This window comes from Gordionus sp. m RMFG-2023, chromosome 4 (assembly GCF_954871325.1).
Source record: "Gordionus sp. m RMFG-2023 chromosome 4, tfGorSpeb1-WG-v2, whole genome shotgun sequence".
In the NCBI taxonomy this organism is placed as follows: Eukaryota; Metazoa; Nematomorpha; class Gordioida; order Chordodea; family Parachordodidae; genus Gordionus; species Gordionus sp. m RMFG-2023.
Window position 1 is genome coordinate 14,160,372 of NC_088778.1, and position 26,181 is coordinate 14,186,552.

At 26.7% G+C, this 26,181-nt stretch overlaps 1 protein-coding gene across 2 annotated transcripts in view; it reads left to right on the forward strand.

Moving 5' to 3' along the window:
• The first annotated feature begins 2,022 nt into the window (after positions 1-2,022).
• LOC135928498 (phospholipid-transporting ATPase IA-like) overlaps positions 2,023-26,181 on the forward strand; it is a 37,813-nt gene continuing 13,654 nt past the window's right edge. Inside the window, exons 1-14 of one of the 2 annotated variants that reach the window (XR_010572357.1) lie at positions 2,023-2,237; positions 2,343-2,433; positions 2,489-2,588; positions 2,647-2,745; positions 2,792-2,837; positions 2,883-2,923; positions 12,453-12,817; positions 13,717-13,787; positions 17,555-17,595; positions 17,707-17,763; positions 18,461-18,569; positions 19,209-19,397; positions 19,798-19,925; positions 20,255-20,332. Coding sequence is in view for 1 of the 2 variants with exons in the window: in XM_065464961.1 (XP_065321033.1) it covers positions 2,171-2,237; positions 2,343-2,433; positions 2,489-2,588; positions 2,647-2,745; positions 2,792-2,837; positions 2,883-2,923; positions 12,453-12,817; positions 13,717-13,787; positions 17,555-17,595; positions 17,707-17,763; positions 18,461-18,569; positions 19,209-19,397; positions 19,798-19,925; positions 20,255-20,332 (1,482 nt within the window). In the remaining variant the exon portion in view is untranslated. The remainder of the gene's footprint in view (positions 2,238-2,342; positions 2,434-2,488; positions 2,589-2,646; positions 2,746-2,791; positions 2,838-2,882; positions 2,924-12,452; positions 12,818-13,716; positions 13,788-17,554; positions 17,596-17,706; positions 17,764-18,460; positions 18,570-19,208; positions 19,398-19,797; positions 19,926-20,254; positions 20,333-26,181) is intronic. The other variant, XM_065464961.1, reaches the window with a different exon arrangement.

Here is a 26,181-nt window from a genome sequence, read left to right on the forward strand (position 1 = left end):
AGAGTAAGACACCAAGACGAGGACGGACACATAAACCGACAAAACGGATGATTGAAGAGATATAGGCATCTCTCAATTAACATAGGGGGAAATGTAGGAAAGGAGTATTGTAATATTCTATTTACATATTATGTGTTATATTCATTTAGATATAATTATTTATATATTTACGATTAATTTAATAGGTGTTGGTTAACTTCCTTATAGATTATTGACATCACTTATCCTTTCACGATTTCCTTGTATTACGATTGATATCTATTATAATCCCTATATTATTATTTAGCGGAGATTTATGGGAAATTAATAAAACAGAAAATATAAGATTACAACCATTCATAAATAACTGCCTACGAACTATAAATGGCATCTTTTACCCTAAAGTACTATATCTAATAATAATTTAAGGAGAATATGAAAACACACTCCAATACATATTACATTAAAAAAACATCACATTCAATTCCTAGCTCACATTATAAGGAACTCAGATCAAAATATAGTTCATGACGCCATTACATGGCTCAACACTTATAATAGGAAAGAATACACAAAATATAAATCTTTATGGTATTATAAAACCATAAAAGATATTATGGAACTAAACTTAAACATGAAACTATTTATAAAGTTAAACAACTGCAAAAATTCCATAAAGAAGCTTTTCAGAATCAAAGACAAATATTTTAACTGGGCTTGTTTTTTTTATAATGAATTAGTATTTTCCAAACCTTTTCAGGACTTCAGGACAAACCAAAATGAAATTGGTATGCTCTTAAATTTTTTTTTTTAGTATGAATTTACAGCTTTAATTATAAAAAATTAAATTTAAAATCAGCCACAACCCACCTTTAAAGTAATTAGCTTATACTGCAGTTCTTGGGCATAGGCTCTTTTTTGCCCCGCTCTTTTTTCTTAAAGCCTATGGACGTCTGTAACTTTTTCGAAATGTTGCGCGTACAAGTACGTACGGCTTGCCCGCAAACGTATAGAGGGCTCCTCATATCTTTTTAAACTTTCTCCCAAATTAACTTATATTCCAATTAGATGGAAATGAGGAATACCTAGCGTAGCTCTGTTGTTTATTCAACGCCAGAGGGCATATGCGCTATATATCACGGATCACGGATAAATAAAATGTGGATTTTGATTGAATTATAAAAATGAATAAAATGTAAATGATGACTAAATTACTAAAGTATAAATGATGACAAAATTACCAAAGTGTAAATGATGACTAAAATACGAAAGATATATATTACAATTTATTTTTTATTTAATTAAAATTATATATCTATTCTTAAGGATCCTACCTTTTTTAACAATACTGCTACTTATACCTACTAATTTTTTTGTATAAATCAATAAAAAAGGCGATACTTGGTTTTCTATTTATATTATTAAAATTTTATTTCAAACAAAAAATACATAGTACGATATTTATATTATTTAAATTATTCTATATTTTTAATAAGGATCCTATTTTTTTTAAGGTTTGCCAATTGGTCTCTCCGAATAATATTTTATTTTAATCCTATCTTATAAAAATAACTTGAGAATTGGTTCCCTGAACAATATTCGTCTTTATTCCCAATTTGAATAATATTAGTAAATATTTCTATAATTTATATTTATCATTGTTCCTGCACAATAAATAAGCTATTGATAAACACTCACTTATTATATGGGAATACATTAATAATTTTTAAAATTTACCTACTCTATCCCATGCCTATATTGTATTATAATTTTATAAAACTTTGATATCTCATGCTTTATGATTCATAGCTCTTTGTAACTCACCACTATTTGTGATTCATGGCTCACTGATTCCGTGCCATTTATGAATCCCAGGCTATACTCTCCCCAGCTGTAGGCCGGGCTAGGGTGACGCCTTAGTTTTATTAATTTTGTCCCAATCCTCTTAATCAGCCAATGACATATAATTTGGATATTTATAAATATTTTGTCTATTTTTAGGCAATATATTTTTTCTTTTTTTGTGATTGTCGGTCTTAATTATTTTATATTGATATTATAATATAATTATTTTTTTACAAAGCGTTTTCATTAGTATCTTTATCTTATCAGTGGATTTTTATTATATGCCGTAGGAATCTTTACACTATCATATGTTTGGGTTTCAAATTCTCATCTTTAGGAATGTATAATGTGGAATATTTGGAGAATAATTCAAAGTGTCTCAAGGCAATATTCAAATATTGAACAGTATGAATGTATGTTTCATTTTTAAATTGATATTTATCTGTCATAATTTTAAAATTTTTTTTCAAATAATTATTCTGTTCATTAATTCAAATATACTTTTCAAAATATTTTAGTAGAAAATATGGATAACACCGAAACCTCAGATCAAAGAAACATACTTATAAATCGTCTGCAAAGGGTAAAATATTGTGATAATAAAGTTATGTAAGTTATATTTGCATTATATAATTAATATTTTTTACTGTTTAATATAATTAAGCACTGCAAAGTATAATATATTTACATTTATACCCAAATCATTATGGGAACAATTTCAAATATATTCCAATTGCTTCTTTTTATTCATTGTTATTTTACAAGTAATTATTATGAACTTTTAAATGAGATTATATTTATATAATATATATATATATATAGCAAATTCCAGGAGTTTCTCCAACAGGCAGATTCACAACAGCTGTTCCACTAACATTTATATTATTAGTTTCAATGATTAAACAACTCTTAGAAGATTATGTAAGATTAATAATATATTCATTCTTATCCTTGAAATATTCTTTAGCGTCTGCACAAATCGGACAAAGAAGTTAACAATAGTTTAATATATGGTAAAATTATTAATAATAAGATAAAAAATAATCTCTATTTATTAGCTTTTAGACATGGAATGTGGATCAAAGTTAAATGGAAAGAAGTAAAAAAAAACTAGATTTCAATTATCTTTCATGAATTAATATAATAAAATTTATTTTATCTATATTTGTAATTTGATTGAAATTTTTTAAATTTAATGAAACAAGATATAAATAAAATTGGCAGTTTGCCACTTAAATTTTTTAAAGCTTATTGTTTTTTTGCTCAATATTTTATTACATGTTAAATATTAATAGTAATCTAAACACATAAATAAACTGAAGAATTTCAAAAGCAATGAGAAGTTCTAAAAGTTATTTTCAGTGGTGTTACTAGCCTTTACAATCTCAGGGGGCTCAATATTTCCAAATTACCATTTTTTTAAGCTAACCCTTTATTGTAATCTATACCAATTAAGGCAAAAAATTTATAATACTCATTTTTTTAGAAGGTAATAATTTTTTTCCTCAAATATTTTTAATATTTTAAAGTTTTTAGGAGTTGTTACTAGAATACACAACTCACATATAAGGGTGAAATATATATAAAAATGATATTCAAATACTAAAAAAAATCAGTTTTTATGAACTATAGTAAAACAATTATTCACTGGGTAAATCATAATGATACCCTGCATTTGTCGCACACTACTTTTGTAAGGCCCTTACATACTGGTAATTTGCACCTGACCTTTTTGTCATACTTAGGCTAATGTGCAAATTAGTCTTTCTGGATTTGGTAAACTCTGTGCTGTACCTGTTTTACCTTTTTTATATATTAAAATTGCACCTATATCTACCTATTACTAAACTTCCCCTTTCTTTTTTAAAAAATTCTTGATCTTCCTGTAAAACGCCATTTTTGACGCGATTTTCCCTAACCACGAATACTTATTGTATCCCCTTTACGCTAATATAACCAGTAAGTTTTTGCTTGAGTATCAATTGTCAAAGCATAACTTTAAATGTTGTTGTGTTGCAACGAGACTGCGAGAAACATGCACAGAACAGAATTCCCACAAGTCCCAATATCTGGCATACCTTTGCTTGGAGAATCTTCCCCATTTACATTTCATAATTATAAATAATATTATCATTTTCACATAATAAAAAAAATTTTAAATCCCACTTTTTAGGTTTATGGGGGTTGTATTGTTTCATTTACTTTGCCCTTTATAATCATCTTTTTTTCTTTTAGCTAACATTATCAAAATTACTTTTTTTAGTGGTAAAAAAATTTCAAAATTTTGAAGGGGCTCTTCAAATTTTTCAGTGCTAGCCCCTACGCCCCCTTCCCCTTATCCAGTCATGATACTGGTTATAGTACATTAAGATATCTGATATGGAATTCTTTATTATAAGAAAATTTTAAAATCTCCAAAAATCATTTGTCATTTATTTAAAAAAATTATATTTATCCTCCCACAATGTTGTAATCCGAAAATTGGTTAAAAAAAGGCATACTATTTCTCGAATAATGGACGATGATACACCTAAGGAAATATTTTTTTGAAAAAATTGATTCTAATATCATTTTTTCACAATTTTTGCAAATGTTAAGGTATAATTTTAAAACATAATCAAATTTTTTATTATTTAAAACCAAATTATAACCTTTATATTATTTTGCCTCCTGATAAATCGTGATTTAAATCAATTATCTTTTTTGTTTACATTTTCAAATTTTTATAATGACCAGTTTTTGTTTTCAAATAAAATCATTTTATTAGACCTTATTTACTATATTTTGCATATAATATAAGTTTTAATTGCTAAATTTTGTTATTATATATTATTATATAATATTGCATTATTCTTAAGATTTATTTGGTAGAAATGTAATACACTCCTATGAAAATCATTTTAATATTTTTAAAAAGAAGATTCCAGTTTAATAAATATTTATTCTATATTTGTTTTGCCTTTACAATCTCAGACTCAAAAATTATTTTTTTAAAATTACATCAAAATTTTTAGAGGGCTCGAGTCCTCATGCGCCCCCCCCCCCTAAATGATGCTACTAGTTGATGATAAAAGTAATTCAGATGCATTTTTTAAATATCAAATCTAGTTTTTGTAAAAAAAATATTTATTTAATTTAAAAAACCAAATATTTTAACAATGTAGTTTAATTTGTTAATGATAAATTACATTCAGAATGTATTAATTAATTAATCACAAATAGGAATATATTAAATATTGATAATATTATGGTAAATTACTTGTAGCCATTTCAATACTGCTAGTTTAACACCGAACAGGAAACTATTTTCTTACCACTCTCGGGCGGGGGGCTTATTTATTAAAATTATTTTTATTAAATTATAAAATTTGATTTAAATATAAAAAAATTTGTTTTTGCCATCCCTATGACATAATTACATTTTATTAAATAACATTTATTAATTATTCCAAATAATTCGAATATTCTATTGAATTATTCTGATAATTCGATTTGAATAGAACAAGTTATTCAAATTTCAAATATTCCATCGTTCAATCAAATAAATCTTTATTAATATTTAAACAAAACAAATAATTTACTATTCGTTATGATTCTATTCGTTTTGAATAGGCCGAGTCTAGTGTTATGTTGATAATAATACCAATGCTTAAATATTAAGTTGGTTTATCATATAAAATCAATCGATGATTTTTGTGTAATATTTATTTAAAATAAATAAATTTTAATTAATACAAAACTAAAATTATTACTAAAAAAAATTTATAAATTTTTATAATATACAAAACGTTCTTTGGTCTTTAACATTCTCCGCTTTTAAACGCTTTAAATTTATGCGTTTCCTCTAGAAGCGTTTATAATATTAAAATATTTAAATTTATAATTATTATTAAAGAAATAGTATATTGCACTCCATAACTAATTATTGATTTTTCTTTGCGTAAAAAAATATATAATTTCAATATATAAAAAAATTATTGAAATTAAATTTAAAAATAAACTATACTAATAATAACCCAAAATTTTGAATGGATAAAATTAACTTGGTTGCACTTATATAGTAAGCGCAAAAACAGCGTGATATCTCTCATCGTTATGGATAACCATATGTATCTATTTTCGCGCTTACTATAAATGCTGCCATATTCAGCGGAAAAAGGGCATTTAGAGTGGAACTAAAATAAGGAACTATGAAATGTTTTATCTTCACTGAAAAGTTTTATTTTTATTTAGTATATAAATAAAATTTAATTTAAATTTTTCAAAAATATTTTTCAAAAAAAGTATTGATACTACCTCTCACAGCCTATCAGAGGTGTCGCAATTTAAAAAAGGATTAAATAAAAGGAACGTTGCATTGATTTTACCTCCATCTTATTAAATATGTTTTGTTCATCAAAATTAATAATTTTATAGCTTTAAAAAATATTAAATCTTATCTTTATTTAAATTTTAATTGTAGTAAATTTAAAATTAATAAATGTTGGAATGATTAAATGTATTTAATTTTAATATTTTTGTTGTTTCAGATGAATTAGCCATCGCTAGTGGCAGAAATATGATTTTAAAATGCTGGTTTCCCAAAGGTATCTTACCCCTCAAAGGGTTAAAGTATATGTTTTACTTTCTACAGCTATATTAAATGACTACTTTTCATAAAATAATCAAATTAATAGCAGAACATTTTATATTTATTTATAGCAGATAAGGAGAGGTTAATCAGGCTGTGTACAAAACGACAAAAAAATAAATATACAAACTTTCAAAACTCATTTCCAAAATATAATTACAGAAAATTTCAAAAATTAACTTTAACCTACAATTTCGTTAAAATTTGTAAAAATTTTGAAACTTTATTTATTATAAAATATTTGATCGACTTCGATTTCATTTTGAAAATAGTAATAAAAGATGTTTATTAGTAATTAAAAAAATTTTTATTATGAATTTTAGAAAATATTTAATTTTTAATAACGGTCCGGACCGAAAGCTTGAGCCAACATAATTTTTATATTTAAATATGTTTGGCGATAATCTTTAAAAAATACATAAATTATATATTCGTTTGAAAAGGCTAAGAACTTATCACTATAAAGGGGTATACATGTTAATTCCTTTGTTGCATTAAAGAAATTTTTTGTTGTGGAATTAAAAAATGTGGTTCGAATTATCAAGTATTTTTCAAAATACATGTTATTTTACAATAAAATATTACTATGATAACTTGCTTAATTTGGGTTCCTGATAATTCAGGCAACTCCCTAATTTGACCAAAATTTTTGGTATCAATAAAAATGCCTTGCTAAGTTGAGCATAAATCTTGGTCACCACAACTATGCCCAAATTAATTAGACAGGTTTTAACTGTATTATATTTTTCTTGTCATATCTAAAACGTTGAAACAATGATTTTTAAAAATGGTATATTTGTCAAAAATTTTATTTTTAATTAACTAGGCTTTGGTAGTATAGGAGGATACCAAATAGCTGCCCACTTTTTATGCATATATATATTGAAAATCATCCACCATACGCCGTACTGTGTAAACTAGATTTTAACTAGATTTTAAAATGACTTTAAGACATTTTTAAAAAATTTCTCATGTATGCAACATTTATTGAACAGTCTTATCGGTATAGAACTTCTTTCAAATTTAGGGAACATATAATTCCATCTGAGGAAAATATACGAGGAGACCATTTGTTCTCATTTTTGGCTTGGGAATACATATTTTAATACATTCTATAAAATTTTTTTTTAAAACTTAGACATAAATATATAGCATCTGGTGATGGCGCCATCTAATATATTTAGCCTTGTTCTAAATAAATCGAAATCGTAAATATCATTTTTTAAATTCAACTCCCCTCGAAATTTTGTTAAATTAATAATGAAAGTAAAATAAATCTTATTAAATCATTCACTAACTGAGCTGTCCATGAGCTGTTCGTGGCAAAGTATATTAATATCCAAACCTTTTTTCCATCTATGAATTAATCTTCAGGCTTGCATAATATTTTATGACTATAATATTGGGTTCCGTTTAACAACACTAGTCAGGATTGAGAGATATTTTAAAAGAATACATACTTTCACCCCAAAGGTTTTTTTAATCAATTTTTTTCTTCATTTGTGGCATCATGTTCGATGAACAACTCATTGATGGTTGTTGCCTTAACACATTAACCAATTTTTGAACCTTTAATAAAAAATTTCTAAAGTACTCTCATCGAGTCCCCTTTTTAGAATTATTCAACTAATACAAATATAGATTCTACTAATGGTTATCGATAATTGTAAGTATTGCCAAGTTTTAACCTAGGAAACCTCTAATCGGATTAAATATGTAGAGTTGGTTTAGGTAACCGCAACTTTCAACCACATCCATGCATAAAATGTAAAAAGTCGGTTTATTCTAGAAGATATGGTCTAATTGTATATATAGTCAGGGCGAATATGTAAGGTATGCTACAATTAATTCAATAATTGGCTGTAGTCTTACGAGGGCCTGAATACCAATCATTCTGGAGCTTGTTAATTTATCAAATGATGGCCTGAGGCCTGATTATTAACCTTCCATACTTTAGTTTTTAGTAGGGCTGTGCTGATATTAAATATCGGATCGGACCGATACCTGTAAAAACCCGACCCGATCCGATCTTTTTACTTTTCTCTTTTTTGTTATTTTATTTTATGTTATGTATATTTATTTTACATTATTATAATATTTTCTAAATAATTTTTTTAAATTTTATTTCTTTTTTAAAATAGATTTATAGTATTTTAAAAGTTTTTTTTTATAAAAATAGAAAGGAACACCCAAAGTTTTATTTATTTTAAATCTTTTTAAATAATAAGGCCAATTTTATTATTTTTACCAGAGACCTGCAGAGGTACCATTTGCACGGCCCGGCCCGGTTTTAAAAATTTAAGGCCCGGCCCGGATATTTTTTAAAAAAATTTTTTACGGCCCGGCCCGGATTTAAATTTAAGGCCCGGCCCGGATATTTTTTTAAAAAAAATTTCAAGCCCGGCTCGGAATTTTTTAAAATTATATTCGACCTGGTATATACAAAAATTTACCTATGAGGTATTTTACAATATTTTTCAGCGAGTATTATCGCTTATTATTTAAAAAATACATTTAAAAAGCTAATATTTTGAGAATATTATATTGAATTTATAAAAATTATAAAACTGTTATTTATAAAAATGGATATTTTGAGCATATACTATATTTTATATTGCATTTATAAAAATGGAAAATATTTTGAGAATATAATATATTGTATTTAATTTATAAAATAAAAATAAATCGCTATTTAAAAAATGCATGTATAATAAATAGTATTTTGAAAATATAATCTAATTGCACAATATTAATATAATTTATTTTATAATATAAATTTTTAACAAAAGAAGATAATTGTATTATATAATATTGTAAAAAAAAATAATAAAAAATGTTGGATTAAAAACTTTCATGACTCAAGGTAAATATAATAAATGCAATAAATATTTGACAGTTTGCAAAGTAAAAAACCAGCATGATTGACGAAACCCTATACTCAAGAAAGATATTAAAAATTCACAAATTATCATGAAGAAAGAGAAGCATATCTACCTTTTCAGGTTGAAGATTATTTCTTCTTTCTTCAAGAATTCTCCCAGTAGTGGAAAAATTCCGCTCACAGCTTGCACTTAAAACAGGAATTGCCAATTTTGCTAAAATTGGAAATTCGCTTTGATGAGCCGCCCACCACTCTAACAAATTATCCACCTTAAATGTTTTATCTATTATTTATGTAATTATAATATTCATCATCGGGTATTGACATATTACCAGAATTACCATCGCCCCATTTGTCATAAAACGATTCAGTTTGTTTAACAACAGTCGTAATTTGACTGGTCGATGGTATTTCATTTACTTCCTGAGCCTCTTGTAATTTAATATAATCTTTTATATAGTTTTCCGTCATTTTGCGATCTGTCCCTGACTACATACGTAATTGCTTGAATTTGGGACAGAGAAAAAGAGAAATAAAATGATACTTGTGTAAGACAAATTTTTCAATTAAAAAATGCTTTATATTAAGTAAAATCAATTTTATTTCTCCTTTTCGCTTTGAAGGGTATTACAAACTATAAGAAGTGATATTCCTTTATTTGATTGTTTTGGTAAAATATATTCTAAAAATTTAGATATGAATTATAAAAAAATATATTAATAATACTTGAATATTGGGGCTTATTTAAGATATTCCTTTATTTGATTGTTTTGGTAAAAAAATTTTTTTTCTTCTCTTTAGCTTTCACCTTTTCTGGTGGTAAGCTCCTTCAACATCTCTCTCCACTTTATGTTATTAATACAATCTCTTTTATCTAATTTATACTTCTTTATATTGGCTCTAACTTTATGGCCCCATTGAAGTTTTGGCCTTCCTCTTTTACGTTTGCCCATCACTTCCAAACTACTAACTTTATTGCCTATGTAGTTCATAGGCCTTCTCATTGTGTGCCCATACCACCTAAGTCTGTTTACCATTAACTTAGTCTTAATGGGCACTACCTTTAAACTACTTAGTATTCTTGTACTGCGCACATTATCCTTTCTTGTTACCCCAGTAATCATTCTCAGCATTCTCATCTCCATGGTTTGTAGACTTCTCTCGTCTGATTCTTTGGTTGGCCATGTTTCCGAACTATATAGAATAGTTGGTTGTATTATGAAACTGTAAATTTTTCCCTTTAATTTGTGTGGGATTCTTTTATCAAATAGCACTCCAGATAAAGATCTCCACTTTAGCCGCTATGAATTATAAAAAATATATATTAATAATACTTGAATATTGGGGCTTATTTAAGATATTCCTTTATTTGATTGTTTTGGTAAAATATGTTGTAAAAATTTAGATATGAATTATAAAAAAAATATATTAATACTTTAAATAAATTTGCAGGAAATTAATAATTAAATCGATCTGTGGGTTGTTAGGTAGTGTTAACCATCACCCAATATAACCATTAACTCATAATGTAAAAATTTTTATAAAAAATATTAAGGCCCGGCCCGGATATATTCAAAAAAAATTTATTTAGGCCCGGCCCGGCCCGGATATGTTTAAAAAAATTTTTTTAGGCCCGGCCCGGGTATATTTAAAAAATTAAAATACGTCTCTGATTTATACTTTAAATAAAAGAATTTTTTTAAATAAAAGAATTTTTTTAAATAAAAGAATTTTTTTAAATAAAAGAATTTTTTTAAATAAAAGAATTTTTTTAAATAAATAAAAGAATTTTTTTAAATATGGTATCTGAATTATGGAAATATTTTACAAAAGACAAAGATAATTTTTACAAAATGCGTTACCTTCAGTTCGGCAGGAGATATAGATAGTCCATATCGTAGAAGGCCAGATTTAGGAAATAAACTAACCATAGTCAAATATTTGTCATTGATTTTTGTTAAATGATTTATTGCCAGCACCACTTTTTTAATTCTAAATAAATTATAAGAATAGCTGTTCTGAAACCAGTAGTTAATAATTAGATATTCAAATTATTCTGATTTCACTGCCATCTATTTTAGGGTAGACCTATGTTATAATCTAATATATTACGATGAAGATGCAACAACAAATTATACCGAATTTCTTCATGGACAAATACTTTCCGAAATAACACCCCTTTGAACTGACATGTAATCAATATAATCTTTCAGGAATCAACCCCCCCCCCCCGCCCTCCCCCTCTAAAAAGGGTTATGTAATGACGCATTCCTAGATAATTTTTTCCTTCTTTAAAATAAAAATTGAGATGTTAAGCTATTACATAGTATTTATATCTTAGAATCATCTTTCACGAAATCGACGGTAAAAAAATAATGGGAAAACATTTGAGCTTGATCATGTTTAGTTATATATAGAACTGTACATGCCACTTTTACACGTTTATGATATATACAGCAAAAAACACTTAAATTATCACTTAATTAGTTACAAGAATATATTAAATACTATAAATACTATTTATTGAATTTATAATTATATAATTGTAGGCGAGACAAGAAAAAAATAAGTGAATTTTTTTTGAAATATCCTCCCTCTTCTTTACTCTATATATAATATATTATGCTAAAATTTGGTCATCAATATATTTTTATGAAGCAATAAAATTTAATTAAAATCCTCAATTAGAATTAGATTACACTCATTTCATATTATAAATTAAAAGCCAACAAATAACCTGGAAAGGAAGAAGGAAAAGGATAGATTTTATTAAGCAAAATTTAAAAATTTTTTAATATATTTTAACAATTCTTTTTTTTCTCCAAAAATATTGAGCTAAATAAGTAAGTATTTTAGGATTAATATCAAAGAATCTACCAAACCAAGCTCATTAACTATTTTGCTCAGTCCAAAAATGTTTCCCCATAAAAAATGAAGTTATTATAAATCCTCTCTACGGGCAGATTTGGACTGAGACAATCTGGTTTGATTCCTATTTTGGAGACCCTTTGACCGAGGATCTATGACAAAGTATACTACTCATCTCCCCGCACTTGCGATTCCAAATTAATCTCACCTCTTAAATGAACTTTATACTAAAATTCATTATACTAAAAGTTATCTGTTGGTGATCTGGTGAAAGTAAGTGAGGATAATAGATTCCCAGCTGATTTAGTGCTATTAGCCTCTAGCGAGCCCGAGGGCATGTGTTACATCCAAACTTCCAATCTGGACGGAGAGACCAACCTCAAGATTAGACAGGCCCCTCCAGCTAAAACCTTGACTCCCCAATCCGGACAAACGGAAGATGCCGAGAAATGGAAAAGCGACATAACCTCGAAATCGAGTCTCAGGAGCGTGGCTACCAACGCTTACGCTGGCTTCATCGCTTCCCTGAGAACTATTAGGGGCAAAATAGAGTGCGAAAAACCTACCCGGTTTCTCTACGATTTTACTGGCTCATTGAGGATAGAAGGGGCCGAGTAAACTCTCTATTTAATTTTTCTTCTTTAAATTTTTTGAAAAAATTCTTGGGCTCAAAAAAATGTTTAAAATTTTTATTACGATCGTAATATATCTATATTCCTAATGGACATTATTTTTCTTAAGTTAAATAAAAGATAATTTTGGTTTTATTAACAGTTCGAGTTCAAAATAAAATCTATAATTATAAATGTTTTTTTACACTTCAATACGAGATATATAAAATATTTTTACATTATGCAACTGGCCCTTTATATTTCATAAATTGCTTTACTAATGTGCGCAACATATATTTTAATGCCTTATGAATGTGATGCACAAATTAGAGAAGTTTTAATGTATATATTAATATATAAATGAAACTATTAATTAAATAACATACCTTTAAAGTAACAAATCAATTTAGATTTTTTAATTATGTATATAGTAAATAAACAATATTATTTTTGTATGGCCTTGATTTTTAACCTTAATTAGTTTTAAAAAAAACATTACTTATGAATATGATAGATTTTTTAAAAAAGGGTAAGAAAAGAAAGAAAGTTATATTTAATTAAATTCGTATTTGTTTGTTTTTAAAGGAAAAAATATTTCTGCACTTAGATTTCATTATTCATTTTTTATTTAAAAAAAAGGGGGCTTTTAAAATGAAATGTTTAATTCACTCCTAATTCTTATTATCAATCTAGAAATTTATTATATATTAATTAATAAATTTTGGTGAGATTCTGGGAGTTATTAGGATGGCTATAGGCGTTTATAAGCGACGTCATCTAAGTTTGCTATTTTATGCTCAAAAATTCACAAAATATAAATATTGTAGGCATGTACTAATTTGACATTTTTCTAACAATGGAATCGATTATAAATTTTTCTATTTAAATATTTTTTTTATTAGGCCCTTTCCTCTTAATTCCGACCAACTTTTATTGCGCGGATCTCAACTTAAAAACACAAAGTGGATTATTGGTTTACTACCATACATATATACATATTACTAGTGTTGTTAAACGGCCCGATTAAGATTTTAGCCATAATAAATTATGTAGCCTCTAGATTTGGCAAATAGAAATCCAAATTTTTGCCATCTATGAGCAAAATCTCCAACCTTATTTAATATTATTTTGGCTAAAATCTTAATCTGGCCGTTAAAATCGACCCAAGTTGGGCCTTTTAACAACACTATTTATTACATAACACATCCTATGAATTTAAAATCTTAAATTATTTAACTTTTTTGATTACATCTGGTGGCATCATTAAGAGGAGGGGGGTTAGAGGCTCGAATCCCTTCAAAATTTTAAAGAGCTTTCATTTTAAATTTTGATTATCCACGAAGCCCCGGCAAATTGAAAAGTCTAGTCATGTATATCATTCTTTTACTCGGACCTCCCTAATGCTATGTTTAAGAGATAGTAAACACCTTATATGGATGAAATTTTGTTTCATCTTCTTCCCATAAAAAAAACAACCGAATTGTCTCAATTTTTAGATTAATTTAATTTTTACCTGGATTACCTCAAGGAAATGAAAGGGTATTGATGAAATATGATAATAGTACATCTAGATCAGTTCAATATTTATGTCACAGTTTGACATATTAGCCATGAAGATGGAAATTCAATTTAAGATCAATCCTATGTGACCATTCATGGGTTACCATGTCTCCCCCAACTAGTGTGATATTTTTATCCTAAACACACGCAGGAACTCTCTACGCAAATCCAGTGTTGTTAAAAGCTACTTTTAAAAGTAGTGCGCTATCACTACCGCTATTTTTTATAAAAAGTAGCCCGCTATTAGCAACTTTTTACTCCATTTTAGAATCTTTAAAAAAATATTTTTTACATATCTCTTCTTCCACAAATAAAAAATATTGGTTAAAAAATATAACTAAAATTTCAAATATATATAATTTTTTTATTGCATTTCAATAATAATAACATTTCCATACTGTCATACCCAAGTGTAGAGCGTCCAGCAGAAAGTGTAAGATTTGATTCGTTCAACACTAGCACTTAAGGCCAATGTACTATTCAATTAAAAATAAAATATATATAAGAAAAATCATCTCAAAATTGGGCAAAATATGAAAGATTGAAATAATATTTATAAATATATAAATAAATGAGTATTTAATCGCATGTTTAACATCCAGATAATAATTTATAAAATATTATCATAAAATAGATGAGTCTGATGATAAAATGAGATGTTAGTATTAATAATTTATTGTAATTTTTAATTTACAATAGAATTATTAAATAATATTTTATGGCCATTTGAATACCTTGTTTAGAATGGGCTAGAAAATCAACCTTTACAATTCATCTTGCTCCAAAACTGTTATAGATACTGTTAAGTTCAAAGTATTAGGATCATTGTTAGTAAAGGAGAGGGGCCGAGATTAGTTATAGGATTTGACGCTTCGGATTTGGTTGTTCGAAAAGAACACAAAACAATCCCAACAGGTTTTCCATGTTTTTATTAGCTTAAAAATATAAGCACATACATCGATTAAGAAAAACCTATATAAGGATGGGAGTGTGTTTAAGCACTTTTATTTTCTTTATTTTTTACTTTTTCCATTCTTAGAGCGTTTGCGTTTTATTCCTCGATAATATTTATGTTTTAACTAATTATTTAATAATAAAATTGACTTGTGTCTAATTCCTTCTTCCCTCCTTCTAAATTAATAAATCTATAAATTGATATGTGTTTAATTCCTTCTACCTTCCTCCTAAATTAATAAAGCTAGAAATCAATTGACTTTGTGCCTAATTCCTTCTACGTCTTGAGCCACCTACGTACACCATGGTTAAGGCTAATCCTTATAATCTAAATCCTGAGTTAGTCGGCGCACCAAATCCTATATCTACCCTCGTCCCCTCTACGTCCTTTACTCATAATGACCTTGTACTTCGAACATCACAGTGCCTTGATTCAAATTTTATTTTAAAGATTAAAAATTAGGCTACCCATTGATATTAAATTTGTTTAGTTTTTTCTTCAGTTGAAGCTTCTAGTCTTGTTTGATGATAAAACCTTACAGCACAACGAAATTTATATCCTGAGTTAATTTTTTTTATCGAGACTAAAATATTTTGCGAATTTAGGGAAAAGGAATTTCATATTATTATTTTTCAGAGAAATTACTTTGTTGATATGATCTGTACCAAAATTATCTTCAATATCAATCTCTATCTTCGGCATTTTAAATTATTTTGAAAACTAGGTTATAATGCAAACTTTAAAATATAAATTTCAAAATTAATAAAAAAAATTTGATTATAGAATTAATTAAAAAAATATTTAAATAATTTTTATGTGTATTTATTATTTTCTTAATTAGTAATGTGCTACCGCGATCGCTATTTTTTTAAAAAGTGGTGCACTAAAGCTATCGCTACTGTAACAACAGGGTAATTCCATGACAAATCGACCAAAATAACGTGATTTTCGAATGCCATTTTTAAAATAGATGAAACTTGGCGTGAAGGTTAAATAGATTGTATTATTTTATAAAAATAAAAATTTTAATGCTCTAGCTTAAATATATCTCGAATTATGAACCTTCAAAGTTCGATGAGAGCCTTTTGCTCTTTTAACGAATATCGAATTACTCAATTTTGGTCTAAAGTAACAAATTATATATAATTTTCTAGCCCTCAAAATACTCCTTCAGAAGATGCAAAAATTATTTTAAAAATATCTTCAGTGTCGTTGTATTTCCGGTTAAGCTAATAAAATTATTTTGAGAAGGACCCAATATGAAACGATGAAACTCATTAAAGATGTTAAGTAAAAATATTAATGGACAAAATAATAATTTAAATTTTATTTAGTTTTTTATCATTTTAGGAATAAAAAAATCAATTATACAGGGTGTTTAAAACGATCAACTAATCTAATATGTCTATTACCAATATATTTAAATATTAAAGTAAATATTAATGGAGAAAATAGGAATTTAAATTTTATTTAGTTATATATAATTTTAGGAATAAATAAACAATTATAGAGGGCGCTACTTTTAAAATAATTATTTTATAAATAAAATGGTCGTCCGAATCACTGGTCAATTTGTTATGGAATTATCCTACAATGTAAATCCCTCGAAATTAAGAAAAAAATCCAACATAGTTTTTTTTAGTCTTACATGATTAAATGGTAAATCTAAATAATAATTTTTTACTTTTTAGAAGCTGAAACAATTATTTTGTATAAATAAATTATCAATAAAATTTGAGAACTTTCCTTATTTCTACTAGCGGTTAGTTTTTAAATTATAATGATGAATATGTTTTTACCAATAACACGACACGAGCGCGGTAGAAAAAATGTTTAGCAATTTACACTATACCATTTGAAATAGAACGCAAAAAAAACAATTTGGAAGCAATATAAAGAATAAAATGATAGTGATTTTGTAAAGTATAACTAAGTAACAAATGGGGAGTTAAATAAGTTTCATCTCCTCAACCGGCTGAATGGAGGTCCGCAAAATTCCGTAATTTAAAAATTTTAACCTGGCAACCCTGTTCATAATCAAATATCATCTTATTTTAAATTAAATACTACTATCACAAGCGAAACCGGGAATAAGTTCGATATTCTGTATAATTTTATTCAGAAATTTTGTGTTTTTATTGAAAGGATTTTATAAAAATTGGTCATTAATAATATTTAAAAAAATAAATAATTAAAATTTGAATATTAATTTTATATTTATAAAGGTGTGTGCGTTTATACTGGACACGAAACGAAAATCATGCTCGTAAATTATATAAATTGCTGATAAAAATATAATATGCTAAATTCTTTTTCTTTTTACAATTGCATGAAAATTCGTTAAATAATTGATATTTTTTTGTTGATGAAATGAAAGAATGCCATGTTGCCATCCCTCAAAAGATCCTCAATTGACAAAATAGTTAATAGACAGGTTTTTTTTAACATTTCCAAATATATAATATGATAAATTTTTTGTTAGTTTTTGGTTCGCAAAATGGCTAAAGATGAAAAAATACACGCCTCTTATTTAAGTTTTTTTTTCGCGCGGTGCGCATGTGCAAAAATTTAAAAAAGTAACATGAAAAAGATTAATTTGCTACATTTATCTTTACCTTGTTCATTAAATTTATATAAAATTTTGATTTTAATAAATTTAATTTGAGATTCTTGATGAAATTTGAAAAAAAGCAAGGTTATGTAATGTTCAAAAATAAAACTATAAAGAAAGAGCATAAAATCTATGTTGTTGGATGTGATCTGAAAACTCGGCTCAAATTATTATTAATTTAGGAAAAAATATATAGATAAAAGTTTCGCATTATTACTTTTTAAAAAGCCAGTTCAGTAACTTATAAAGAAGTAATAAAAGTAACGAATCTATTATTTTTCTGCTCAAAAAGTAACGAGTCGTTGTTGTTAAGGAGATTAGTTTATTAATTTAATTGTAACTTTTTTTTTATTGAAAGCTACCTCAACATTCTGTATTTCAGATTCGTTTAATTTTTGAAATCGAAAATTAATAAAACTTATTAAAACAATTTTATAATGATGTTATTCTTTTATCGCACAATATGATTTATGAATTAATCATTCCTTATAAAACATTTTAAAACAATCTGGGGACAAAGATCATAATTCTATTCGTCATCTTGATTTCGCTTTGTCTGATAAGTGCTCTAGGAAACACTATTTATAATCACAAAAGATTAGACAAAGATTGGTACCTTGGATTTTCCCGTAAATTCTCTTTTTATTATTAGTTTATACATTACTAGCTTTATTATGTTATTTTTATTCCTCATTACTTGAAAATTGACTGGATTTTATTACATATTAATTATATTTTAAATGACTTAATATATTGGCTAAATTACTTACCTGGAATGTTTTTGAGAAAAATAAGGGGGAGGGGTGGGTTGGATATCTTACACAATCATTTACGTTCTTTTTGTTCTGTAGCTCAGCCATTTTTCTTTCTAATCGCCTTTCTCCATTTTATGTTATTAGTTAAAAGCCAATCATGCGGAGTTCCTCCCCCATGATTCAATTATTAAATAGATACTAATCAAATATCCTACCCCCCCCCCCCCCGAAATTTCAATTACACACATCATATTCTCTCCTTGGGTTAGAGGGCCTTTTTATCATATGATTCTAGTCCTCGTGATAATTCAATCTATTAATTTTGATAAATCTTTGCAACACATTTTTAAAATGAGATATGTTTTGATTACGTTACATTTTAACCTGTCTAATTAAAAAATTTTGATTTATTAATTAAGAATTCTCTGAAAAATTCTAAGTTATTGAGCGCTTGTCATAATTCAAAGGGAAAAAACTTTTGGTCCCTAAAATTTTCGTTATTTTTCACGAAAGCCAATTGGTGGAAAACCAACCCTAATTTATTGCCGAGATTTCAGAAAAGACGGCCATTAGACTCGAACACGGATAAAAATACGTCCAATCAATACAATTATTACAACAATTTTGATGGTCAGGAGGACGAAGTATACGCTACCAACACTACCGAGGAGAGAGCCCACGTCAGAGAAAAGAAATATTCTGGTAATTTAATATTCATATTTGTCCTGATTTTACCCACTTTAATTAAAGTTGTGAATAATATTTAAAACTGGTATCTACTAATTTTTGAATTTTTTTAGCAAACGTATTATTTGACTATATTTTATTAGAAAAATAAATAAATAACTAATTACAAAAATAGAATGTGTAACCCAAGGTTCATGAAATTATAATGGTTTATTCCTGGATGTTAGTTCGCTTCGGATTCTGCCTAAAAATATTTTTAGCGTATCCCGTAAAAATAAATTTATCATTTTGTTTAGATGACATGATATTAACTCTTAAAAACAAAATAGCTAGAAATATCGATTCAAAATCTTTCATTTGAAACAATTTTCTTCTTTTATTTGCTTAAATATGAGTTTATTTTATCAATTATAAGAAATGGTGGCTAGTAACTTTGGCTACATTTTTCTCACCTTCGTCATCCTGTACAATAACCTGATCCCTATTAGCCTGCAAGTCACGGTAGAAGTTATCAGATTTTTCCAGGCTTATTTTATCAACGTGGTTAGTGAATTTATAATAAAATAAGGATATATTTTTTTTTGTTATGTAAATGAAAGGGAGTTCTGGGGACCAAAAATTAACCGTGAAGACAAAACATAGGCGAGAGGGGGAGCTACAACGAAAATTAATTAATTTAACAGTGTTTATCTATTAATTACAATAAACCATTTTAAATTTTATTTTCACCTTTTATTCTTTACTAACAATGCCATGATATTTATTTAATATAAAAATATCATTAAATATACATACAATTTTTTTTGAAGATATTAATTTCTTTCCAATGGTAAAAAATATTAATTTTGAATTTTAAAATATTTTAACCTCAGGACGCGGACATGTATGACAAGGATAGTATGACATACGCTACCGCTCGAACCTCAAGCCTAAACGAAGAACTTGGACAGGTTATATTTACTGCATTTTATAAGTTTCAATTAGGGCTCACAGAGAATTTTCATAAACATTTTTTTTAAATCGAATAATTAGGAAGAAAGAATTATAAGTCATATAGTTTAAATACATATGACTTATTTTTGTAAATTTATAAATATTTTATCGGTTATCCGGAAAATTCAGATGCCGGGTAAAATATTTTTCAAAAATATTACTGATTCCTACCTCATCGCATATATATTACAATTTACATTTATTTATCACATTCACAGCAGAAATAAATACGCTACTAATGTATTCTATGAATTAATATTAATTCAAATTTTCCTTGCCGTTATATTTATCTACCATTTTAAAATTTCTTACCTGAAATTTTTTTATTGCAAAACCAAAGTAAAATATTTTTAAAAAATGACATCGATTTGATTAATGTTGTAAACGGCTCGATTCTTCAAAACGGCTAACCTAATATTTTAGCCAAAAAATATTACCAAGCCTGATGATTTTGCTAAGAAAATTTCGAGGCTTGTTGATATATTTTTTGGCTAAAATATTGGGTTGGCAATTTTTAAAAATCGAACTTTTAAACAACACTAGATTTGATTGAGACCATGAGAATAGATGAAAACATTATATTGAAATTTAAGGAAATTAGAACGAATTTCATAAATGAGATGTCATTGTTGAATCAAAAGCAGAGCTCTAGGAATTTCATATTTGTTTACCTCGACTAGCAGCAATGTAAACCCATCGTTTCATTATAAATATAGGGTCAGCCGATTAATACTATAAAATAAATCTTTTTATCTCCCTCTTGGATACTTTGATAACTCAAATGAATAAAAGGTTCTTTATTAATCAGCTGCACTTAAAAATCTGCAAATATTGTTACAACAGAATCTTTCCGAATCTATTTTAAATCTTGATTAAGTAAATTTAAATATTTGGAAGATTTGTATTATGAGGATATTAAATTATTCCATGAGGCATTACTAACTGAATGCAAACTATCTTATAAAAGTTTAAATATGGATGATAATATTCCAAAATATTCTATAGATGTTTTGAATAATTTTAATCATATATTAGGCTATTTTCTTAATATATAAAAACTAGTAAATAGCCCGTCAAAAATGACGGGGAATGAAAATTTTCTTCTTACTTTTATGCATGAAAATAATATCCAATTTTTATTCTTCTTACCCCCTCATCCCTTCAGGCCAGGTATAATCCATTAAAACTAAGTGCTATGGTTTGAGTAAAAATAAATTTAAAGCATTTACTTGATAATACCAATATTATTTGTTAAATATTACTGATTACTTATACCTAATATTTAATATTAAAAAAAATTTCCAGGCAAAGTCAAAAGCCATATCAATTATGAAAATTCTTCCAAGCCCAATGAAAGATCATAATAATTTTGGTAGTTGAGAACTGAAATAAAATATTTAAATAATCATAATGAATTTAAAAATAAAATCAAAATTCAGATTTTCATGGGCCTTGGTTATTTGATCAGGTCAAGCCCAGGCCAGCAAAAAAATTTTTTTTGGGCCAATGTCTGACCTATAATTAATAAAAAAATTCTCAAGCGTCCAAGCTCATAATAATTTTGAAAAATTTTACCCAAGCCCAGCCCAATATAATTTATAAAAATATTTTCCAAGCCCAGCACACCTTATAATAATTTTATAAAAAAATTTTCTCAAACCTGGCCAACCGATAGTAATTTTCCAAGCCTGGAGATAGGTAAATCTCTAAAAACCATATCTATTTTTTAGTCTATTTTAACCTAGCTCACTCCAACCAAGGCCAACCCATTAAGACTAAGAGTGAATACTATTTTTTTGAATAAAAATATATTTAAATTAGATTTTACCTGAGGGCCATATAAATATTCTGTGTTAAATATTACACCTATGCCTAATATTAAAAAAATCCCCAAGCCAGGCCCTCGCACTTGGTTTTCTCAAACCCGCAAAAGACCATAATAATTTTGATAATTGAGGACTGAAATAAAATATATAAAAAGTCACAATGCATTTAAAAATACAATCAGAATATGAAAGTTGCATGGGCCTTGGTTTTTGATCAGGCCTTGCCATGTCTTCAAAAGAAATTTTCAGGCCAATTTCTAGCCCATATTTAAAATTAAAAAATTTACAGGAATCTTAGACTATAATAATTATGAAAAATGTTTCTCAAGCTATGTCCAAGTCCATATTAATGGTGAAAAATATTTCCCAAGCCCAGGAAAACCCAAATAATTTATTTGATCCAGAAAAATAGGTGTGATGTAAGGGGCTTATAAGAATTAAATCTGTCTAATTTCAAAATTATAATCAAATGAAGGGTAAATTTGAGCTCCTGGTATTTATATGAAATTCATGAATACATATTAAAGTACCATTCTGAAAATATGTTCAACCTAATTTAAATTTTAAACAAACCATTTTAAATTTTGATATTTCCGATACATGCTCACAGTATACATTGCAACAATTTTACCTCTTTTACTCTTAAATTTTAATATTTATATAAAATTTATTAATAAAGTATATTTAATACCATACACACAAACTAAATAATTACCCTTCAACACATGGTTTTTTGATCAGTTCTGGCTGTCTGCAAAAAAAATTTCAGACCAATCTGTAACCCATATTTAAAATTCAAAAATCTTAAAGCACCTCTATTTTAAATTTTATTCAATATGATTTCCATCACATTTTTAAATTTTGATATTTCTAATACATGCTCACAGTATACATTGAACAATTTTACCTCTTTTACTCTTAAATTTTAATATTTATATAAAATTTATTAATAAAGTATATTTAATACCATACACACAAACTAAATAATTACCCTTCAACATCTATATAATTAATATTTTAAATTATATTATATTCAAGTTGGCGCATGCGGTAAAGCATATGCCTTTGAAACGGGAGGCTCGGGTTCGATTCTCGTAGAGAGCAAAAAATTAACATTACACTATATAGTCTCCTTAAATTTAAAATACTTTAGGGAGATACGAAAACGATCGTGTTATGATTATGGAGATTATATATATTCGATTATTATATATTTTGGCAACTATCCATTAGTATTCTACCAATGAAAGAACATTTTCCTCTTTAACAAGAATAAAAACATATCTGTGAAAAGTATTACCTTTGAAAATATATTGAATGGGTGTTAGCTCTTCTTAATATACATAGAAGGATGATACCAAGCACTGGTGAAATCATTGAAAAATTAAATTTTACATTATAAATATAATATGCTTTTTAATTATATTTTTTCCTCATTTTTTTATTACACATTTTTTTTTCATGAATACTTTGCAAGTTTATATACACGCAATAATTCTTAGGAAATTTTTGTGCATTAATTTATATTTACAACATTTTTTTTATTTTTAAATATAATATAAATTTATATATCAAATTTTAAATGCCTAAAAAATTATATTTTTTTGTCAGTTCTTTTTCGAGACATTTATTTTAGTGTGATTCATACTTCGATTATATACATTAATTTATATTTGAATATGTGTATTAAAAATTCTCAAATTTTATAGTCACGAGTCCTAGTTCTAATAAATTTCTGAAATTTAGTCTTATAAATCGAAAAATAATTACCCCCCCCCCCCCCTTCATAGCGAATTCCTACATACGCGCCTGCATTTTAATAGATTGACGATTCATTCATTAATACTTTTAAGAGTTTACATATTTAGAAGCTAGCTGTAAACGTTATCTTATACTCTTCACTTTGACTAAAAGACATTTACTTTGTTTAAATTTCTTTTATAATTGAAAATAATACAGGGTTGGCATGTCGGTCAATTGACCGGAGGTGTATTTGACCGGTCAAATACTCTAAAATATTAATGGCGAATAAATATTTTGATATAATTAACTAGTATGCATTAAAAGCATGTTTATCAATCTTATTAGGTTACAATTATTTAAAAAATTATTTGTCTCATGAATTGTTAAAAACAAAAGAATTTTTTTATTGTTAAAATATAAATATGTAATTTTTCTAAATATAGTAATATTTTTAGTTATTTTTTTGCCTAATCATTGCCGTTTCTCGCCTTCTTTATTTTTTTTCAATTCATTTTTCTTAAAAAAAATAAAAATACCCGATTTATTATAATCATAATATAATTTTTTCATTCTTATTTTTTAATAAATTTAAATTTTATTTAATATTTAGCCGAGTATAAATTATATTAATTCTCATTTGTTTTACTTACACTTGCTATATTTGGTTTTTAAAATTAATTTTCATTTTAATTGTTCGGGTCAGATTTACGGAATATTATTCAATTCTGGTAAAAAGTTATATATATTATATTATATTTATAATATTAAGAAATTATTGGAATTATTGGTCGATAATTATAAAATAGTTAAGATTGATTAACTTTACAATAATCACAATCATTTTTTCTTAAATTTATATATATTAGGGATTATGGTCAAACCAAAGCATCATGTTTGAAAACATTTTCAAGAAGTACGCGATGGTAAATCAGTTAAAGCGGTGTGCAAGTTTTGCAAGATGTCCTATATCACCCACGTTGATAGAATGGTCAAACATTTATTAAGCAGCTGTACTATGTGCCCTGTTATAATTAAGGAAAAATTTTATTCAAATTCCAAAATATCAACCTCTACAAAAAATATCACAAATGTAATTTGTAATACTTCTAAGTCTAACTCTAATGAAGAATTGGGTGAAATTAGTGAGAATGATTATCAAATGAACAATATTTTGTCTTGTGACTCAGGAGAATTTGATTCCATTATTTCTAATCAATCTACAAGCAAGGCGATTAAATATAAATCTCAATCTTGTATAACCGGTTTCATAGATAGAATTAATCCCAAAGAAAAAAATGAGCTGGATCAATTGTTTGCAAAAGCTGTATATGCGAGCAATTTACCTTTCCACATCACTGAAAATCCCTACATCCAAGAATTTTTTAAAAAAATACGTCCTATTTACACATTACCCAGGAGAAGGCAGCTGGCTGGATATCTTCTAGACAAAGCGTCAGGTGATATGGAGGTGAGAGTTGCAGATATAATAGATAAAGCTCCTTACTTATCAATTGTATCAGATGGCTGGAGCAACATTAGAAACGAGAGTATTATTAATTTTATGGTGATGACGCCTGTTCCAGTGTTCTACAAATTTCTAAATACTGAGGAAAATCGCCATACGGCAGATTATATTGCCCAGGAATTTAAAAATGTAATTCATGAATTGAATCCGGTAAAAGTATATTCTTTCGTTACTGATAATGCCGCTAACATGAAAGCAGCCTGGAGAATTCTAAAATCTGAATCTATTTATAATCATATACAATGTTATGGTTGTGCAGCGCATACATTGCAGTTATTCTTTCACGATTTTGAACGATTGAACGCCTTCAGTGACCATATTTCAATAATTAAAATAATTGTTAAATTTTTCAAGAATAAACACATACCAGCTGCAGTATTTTCCCGTAATAAGAATCTTCATAGCATACCATCTACATTAAGTACAATTAGCCAAACAAGATAGGCATCGTCAATAAAATGTATGGAGCAAATTCAAATATGCAAGAAAGCTCTAAAAGCATCAGTTGTTGAAGAAGCTGTTTGTGATATTTGTCACATAGAAATTACCAATAATATATTAAACGAAGAATTTTGGACGAAAAATTTAAAATTTTTAGCTATACTCCAACCTTTAGCTACCTCATTGTTGAAAGTGCAAGGGGATAAATGTACTTTGGCCCAAGTAAAAAACGAGATGCTTAATTTGGAAAAACACATAATACAATCATGCC